Consider the following 7,020-nt stretch of genomic DNA (forward strand, 5'->3'; position numbering starts at 1 on the left):
TTGAAGAAACATCTCAAGACATCAGTCAGGAAGATAAAGCTTGGCCGTAAATGGGTCAAATGGACAATGACCCCAAGCATACTTCCAAAGTTGTGGTAAAATGGCTTAAGGACAACAAAGTCAAGGTATTGGAGTGGCCATCACAAAGCCCTGACCTCAATCCTATAGAAAATGTGTGGACAGAACTGAAAAAGCGTGTGCGAGCAAGGAGGCCTACAAACCTGACTCAGTTACACCCACTCTGTCAGGAGGAATGGGCCAATATTAACTGAACTCATTGTGGGAAGCTTGTGGAAGGCTACCCAAAATGTTTGACCCAAGTTAAACAATTTAAAGGCAATGCTACCAAATACTAATTGAGTGTAGGTAAACCTCTGAACCACTGGGAGTGTGATGAAAGAAATAAAATCTGAAATAAATAATTCTCTCTACTATGATTCTGATGTTTCACATTTTGAAAATAAAGTGGTGATCCTAACTGACCTAAGACAGGGAATTTTTCTTGAAATTAAATGTCAGGAATTGTGAAAAACTGAGTTTAAATGTACTTGGCTAAGGTGTATGTAAACTTCCTACTTCAACTGTATCCACCTCACACTCAGAGAAAATAAATTGTACTGCTAGGCTTTGCGCTGTCGAATAGGGGGGGGGGGGGGTTCAACCCAATGTTAGGTAGGTGTGCCCCTGTTTGGTATACTCAGTGTAGTATTCATGTCCAGATAGATTTGGTTGAATTTGCAGGACTAAAAAATATAATAACTAAAAACTAAAAGTGATAATGCGCGGCTCCATGTCACAAGGATTTGTACACAATTCCTGAATGCTGAAAATGTCTGATCTTTGTTTTAAAGTATCTGTGACGAAAAGATGCGTATCTGTATTCCCAGTCATGTGAAAACATAGATTAACTGTGAACTCAGTAAAATCTTTGAAATTGTTGAGTGTTGCGTTTATATTTTTGTTCAGAGTAACTTTGAGGTTTGTTGTGGTGCTTTGTCTCAGTGTTGGTCTCAAATGTACCTCAGGTATCTTTCTTTATAAACTGGGTGGTTTGCACCTTTAATGCTGATTGGCTGAAAGCCATAGCATATCAGACCAGATACCAAGGGTATGACAAAGCATTTATTTTTACTGCTCTAATTACATTGGTAACCAGTTCATAATAGCAAAAAGGCTGCCCGGGGGTTTGTGATGTATGGCCATTTACCAGGGCTAAGGTCTGTATCAAGGCACTCCGCATTGCGTCTTGTCTTAGAACAGCCCTTAGCCATGGCATATTGGCCATATACCACACACACTCAGGCCTTTTTGCTTAAATGCAGTACATTTTAACACACGCACTTGACTTGACAGAACACACCAACCTAATTGAGCAACCCTTCCCTTGAGACAATGGATGGCTGAGGTGGGCTTCTTCCCTCCCGCCTCGCAACACGGTCTATTCATTTCTACAGCGCTGCTATGGATGCATCCATCGGCCCTGGAGGCCTCTTTTCATGCCAGCATGTTTAAGGAATTGAGCACAGGGTGTGCTGCCAACTTAGCAAGCTCCTGTAGATGAAAGAGAAAAATAAGTTAGGTTAGGGAGCATGAATAAGTTATCTTCCTAAGGTTGTGAATAGTTTTTTTATTGTATTTCAACTACAACTCTAAGCTCCCGCTTATCTTTCATTCATTAATCAGGATGCTCTGGATAAATGCTCTCATTGCAATTATCCAGATGGGATCTCATTTTTTTTCATGCTGTGTCCAACTCACCGGACTGCAGGACAGGCTCGAACTGGCCAGCCATGCAGATCTCCTCCTGTTTCCCACGGACAATGCGCTGGATGGCTGGGGGTAGGCCACGTGGGTTACGGGAGAAGATCAGGGAGTAACCATCCTCGCAGCTTCCATCCTCCTTCAGTGTACGGCAGGCGTAGGTGATGGCATAGTTGTCATAGTCGGTGTCAATCACCCAGTAGTTGTCACCTCCACTGGACAGGTAGCTGGCCAGCCCCTGGTAGTTCATAAACATCTTGCCGGGGGTGGTGGGGTTAGGCACACTGTACTGGGCAGCCATGTCAGCACACACAACCCAGAACCTGTCATCACAACAACACACACTCATCAGCACACAATCCAGAACAAACTCAAACTCATATTAGCTCTCGCAAAACAGAACCGGAGGTCAAATACAAACGCAACATTATTGCGATCCATAACATACACTGTAAACTGTTGTCTATATTTCCTGTCCACAAAATCTTGTTGTCTAACAAACAAATTGTTTAGATTAATGTCCGGATATCAAACCACATTCTTCTGTACAATTAGACAATTAGTTTAGACTCTATGCTTTATATGCTAGTTTTTCCAAGTTGATATAGACCTACTCACCCGAAGAGAGTGACACGTCCCTTGGAGGAGGCTGTCATAGTGCCGTCATCATCGATGGTGTACTCAGCGGAGATGTTGTCCTGGAGGAATAGTCCCTCGGGGTCCTTCTTCTGAAGGGCATACCACTTCCCTGCATACTGCCACAGAGAGAAACAGAACAAAACCAGAAAGGTGAGAAATGCTCACACATACCGTAGACAGTGATGGAGATGAGGGTGGAAATCCAGAGCACTAAATGTATATATGGAGACGTAAGACTTCATCAGTAGATCATTGTAATAATATCATATTCATTTACGTTAAACATTCTCGTACAGCCATGTTTATCCAATCATGTTTAGAACTGACATCATTTGCTTGTTTTTGTCTGTCTAGGGATGTGACCCATAATGTATGTACTGTAGCAAAGCTCACCCTCTTCGGTTCAAAGTCCTCCTTGACTGTGAAGCTGTCGACCACGCAGGAGGCAGACCAGGTGTGTTCCACGCAGGCCATCAGGACCATGAGGAAAGTCAGCTTTGAGGATCCCATGCTGCACAGCAGAGAGAGAGGGAGAGCGATGGAGAGAGGGAGAGAGAGAGAGAGTGAGAGAGAGAGAGTGAGAGAGAGAGAGAGAGTAAGAGAGTAAGAGAGAGAGAGAGAGAGAATGGGGATGAACTGACCACACTAGACAAAATAGACACTCGATCAGGAGAGAGAGCCTCAAATGAAGTTAGTAAACACACTAGGAGTTGTGGTAAAATTACATAAACATTTTTTTTTTAGGACCGATGGTCATTCTGTTACATGTGCGTAGGGTCCTGAAGTAGAAATGAGCTGTCCAATCCCATATTTCGCATGCACATATATACAAAAGCATATCTCATTCTTAGCTAACTAGTATCTTCCAAAATTAATTCATACTGTATTCAAGAACAATATTTACGTTTTCAGTAAGATAATCAAGTTATATTATATCCACGGCTCCTCTTTACCAAGTGGCTGGACCTTACCTTTCTTTGTAAAGATGAGCAGCAAGTAGAACTCAGTGATCTCTGTTTTGTGGTTGTCCGTTAGGTTGTGGAGTCTCTTGTGTTTGGGGTCCTTTATATACACGAACACAGACAAGCTTAGTGATTATTTTCACTTCTTGTAAGTAAATAAGGTGATTAAATAGCGGGTTAATCCGGTTGGTGAAATTCCGACTATAATCTGGCTTCACCTCTGAACCCGCCCATGCCTCCCGTAAAAACAATTAGGGCTTTATGTAACTGTGAAGAAACACACACACAAACACACACACACGTACAATGGGAAAATGTATTCTACAAACACAGAGGACCAGCAAGATTAGAGAAAACAGAGCCAGCAGTCATGAGCATTAGTTGTAGTGTTCCAGCACATAAATCATTACTATGCTGATGGAATACTAGTGTCATTCCACAAAATAAGTGTATTTTGCGTCATCCTTGATATTTTAAGTAGAAACTTTGCCCCAAATAGAATTTTTAAAGCTGTTATATTAATTTAAGTTCTCTTTAATATAGACCAAACAGAGAATACAATAAATCAGTGCCAAAATTCAGCCTATTGACATGTTCATTTCTGAGACTTACAGAAAGATTTTTAACCCACCTAACCCAGGTTTAAGATTTCACTCTGATTGTAAAGCCCTAGTTGTTTTGTTGCTTTGACAAAGTTATTTCTGAAGATTATTATTATTTATATCATGTAATTAGTGATTCATTTTGAAGTAAAAACAACGTCCTTCATTTTAAAGTCAACCCCGCACTCTAGAAAACAAGCTGCTATCGGCTGTCCCCATAGAAGAACCATTTGAAGAACCCTTGTTGGTTCAAGGTAGAACACTTTTGAATTGTTTTGGGTTCCATGTAGAATCCTATCCACAGAGGGTTCTACACAGAACCCAAAATGGTTCTACATGGAACCAAAAGGGTTTTATCTGGTACCAAAAAGGGTTCCCCTATGGGGAATGCCAAAGGGTGTGATAGGTGAACTTAAATCTCATTTTTACATTTTAGTCAATTAGTAGACACTCTTATCCAGAGCAACTTGCAGTAATGAGCTCATACATTTTTTTTCGGGTCCCCAGTGGAAATCAAACCCAGAACCCCGGCATTGTAAGTGCCATGCTCTACCAACTTAGCCACGCGGGATTACTCTCATTTTAAAATGTTAAAACCATATTCCTTTTTTATTATTATTCAAAAGAATCATTGAACATCTAGTAGTCAAATCATAGTTTAAAGCAGGTGAGCTGGTTCTATGCTTTATGGCAATTTTCTGGTGTTTTGTGGTGAAAAACTGACCGGGTTGAGCATAACACGTCAAGCCTGGCAAAAAAAGAAGGGAAAAAAGCATTTTATTTTGTGAAGCTTCCATTCCTGCTGTCACAATGGGATTCATGGCTAATTGAAAATGTAATTGTCAACCCTGTAACTTTATTTGGCACTTAACAGGCACTTACATGTATTTTATTTAACTTCTTGAGATGTGCTCTTTACGTGACAGAATGTATATATAAAAAATAAATAAAAATCACCCACTGCCAGCAGCACTGCTCAGTTGTAGACCTTGACACTAGTTTGGAGATCCTGAAGTAGCTGGCTAAAAGTCTCAATATTGTAGTCTCATCCATCAGCTGAATCTCTCTGTCAAGCTATTGCTATCTGGTAGCAATTAGCCTGTGGACAAGGTGTGCTGTGTGAGCTAGTGTTTGACTCTGATCCATGTATATATGATGTACATAACTGGCATGACTTTAAGGTTATGTTTGTAAGGTAACACTTGTGTTCTATGGAGACTCAGTGTATGAACTCAGCTGGAAACAACATGATACAATAAACACTAACGCTTCTGTTGTATCACATACACATGAACGCACTCACACTCGCATACAAAAACTCTCTCTCTCTCTCTCTCTCACACACACACACACACACACACACACACACACACACACACACACACACACACACACACACACACAATTTCCATTTTGAGCCTGCAGGGTGAGGCTGAAATGTCCTAGATTGCTCTCTTCATCTGGGGAGATTCACCCTGATCAGGTGACTTTAATAATATTGTGTAACAAGGCCCATGTGAGATGACCTCACCAGGATCTTAGTATAGTTGCATGATCGTAGTTATTTAAGAAGACCTATTTTTTTTTACATGACATGCCTATTTTTACCACAAGCATGTACTGTGTCAATGGAGTCTATTTTCGTCTTTTCTCATCCACCTGCACTGGTGTAAAGTACTTCAGTAAAAATACCTTAAAGTACAACTTAAGTCGTTTTCTGGAGTAGCTGTACTTTACTATTTTTGACAACTTTTCCTTTTACTTCACTACATTCCTAAAGAAAAGAATGTACGTTTCACTCCATATATTTCCCCGGCGAACAACCCTGGTCATCCCTATTGACTCTGATCTGGCGGACTCACTAAACAAAAACACTTTGTTGGAGTGTGCCCTGAGCTATCTGTAAAAAATATGAAAATAGTGCCGTCTGGTTTTCTTAATATAAGGAATGTGAAATTATTCATACTTTTACTTTTGATACTTAAATACATTTAAAACCAAATACTTTTAGACTTTTACAGGGTGACTTTCACTTTTACATGAGTCATTTTCTATGAAGGTATTACAATTAGGTACTTTTCCCACCACTGTCCACCTGTTACCAGTATAAGAGTGTAATCCCAGTACCTAGAGCCTCCTGCCAGGAGCTGTCTGGAGTTCTCTGGGGACATTTTGTTCTGAGGATTGGACACAGAGGATGATGGTAAAGGGCATGAATGATTGGCTAACGGGCTCTGCAGAGGAGTGGCACCACCCCTCTTCATTCAATCTTCATTCATTTAACTATAGGCACTTCCAGTAGTTAGAGCATTGTGTACTGTAATCTTTCTCAACACTACTTTGAGGCATTACACCCAGTGTTATTGTCTATTTCTGGGATAGCTCTTTGGGCATTAGTAGTTCTTTAGTTGTTATGTAGTTCTTTAGTTGTTCTGTAGTTCTTTAGTATTTATGCAGTTCTTTAGTTGTTCTGTAGTTATTTAGTTGTTCTGTAGTTCTTTAGTTGGTCTGTAGTTTGGTAGTTCTTTAGATGTTATACAGTTGTTTAGTTATTCTGTAGTTCTTTAGCTGTTCTGTAGTTCTTTGAAAAGCCACGTACTGTGCTTGCAAACTCCAAGCTGATGCCTGTACAATATTTATGCTTGTAACACCACACTTGATCTTAGACCTCAGGGAAGATTGCTGGCACATGGATGTCTATTGACAATATCATATGATATTGTACTGCGTTAGACAATGCCCAGCTTTTTCTGTACAGGCGTTCAATGTTGGTATTTTGGTTACCAGGTTACTGTAATCATTTAGACCAGTGGAAAGTAAGTCTAGGCGTGTTGTTGCTTTTTATTCATTCAACCTTTGGGATAGAGGCTGAGAGGGAGCATACATTTGCTGACTATATTTGGCATATCAAATTAATTGAACTGACATTGAAGAATTATAGTGCCAATAGAAAATAACAGAAGGAGTATGACAAACAAGCAACAGTACTAATATGTACTGGTTAAACATAATCTCTTGAATGCAATTATTTTGATGGCTTGAATCTTAATGGCATG

The 7,020-nt window shown here is 40.2% G+C and overlaps 1 protein-coding gene across 1 annotated transcript; it reads right to left on the reverse strand.

Annotated features, from left to right (window-relative positions):
- Positions 1 to 1,109: 1,109 nt before the first annotated feature.
- LOC135547918 (purpurin-like) lies at positions 1,110 to 3,572 on the reverse strand. The gene is made up of 5 exons (XM_064977127.1): positions 3,372 to 3,572; positions 2,794 to 2,911; positions 2,380 to 2,516; positions 1,759 to 2,084; positions 1,110 to 1,551 (listed from the first exon to the last, which is right to left on the reverse strand). Exons 2-5 carry the CDS (start codon positions 2,908 to 2,910, stop codon positions 1,541 to 1,543), a joined length of 591 nt encoding a protein of 196 aa, XP_064833199.1. The 5' UTR covers position 2,911; positions 3,372 to 3,572; the 3' UTR covers positions 1,110 to 1,540.
- Positions 3,573 to 7,020: the final 3,448 nt, after the last annotated feature.

This window comes from Oncorhynchus masou, chromosome 11 (genome assembly GCF_036934945.1).
Source record: "Oncorhynchus masou masou isolate Uvic2021 chromosome 11, UVic_Omas_1.1, whole genome shotgun sequence".
NCBI classification, from domain to species: Eukaryota; Metazoa; Chordata; class Actinopteri; order Salmoniformes; family Salmonidae; genus Oncorhynchus; species Oncorhynchus masou.

Bases quoted from the DNA above. Each gene is read 5' to 3' on its own strand.
- LOC135547918 (XM_064977127.1), bottom strand. From the start codon at position 2,910: ATGGGATCCTCAAAGCTGACTTTCCTCATGGTCCTGATGGCCTGCGTG. The intron at 2,517-2,793 runs GTGAGCTTTGCT...TCTCTGTGGCAG, and splicing joins AGGACTTTGAACCGAAGAGG to TATGCAGGGAAGTGGTATGC. The intron at 2,085-2,379 runs GTGAGTAGGTCT...TTGTGATGACAG, and splicing joins GGACGTGTCACTCTCTTCGG to GTTCTGGGTTGTGTGTGCTG.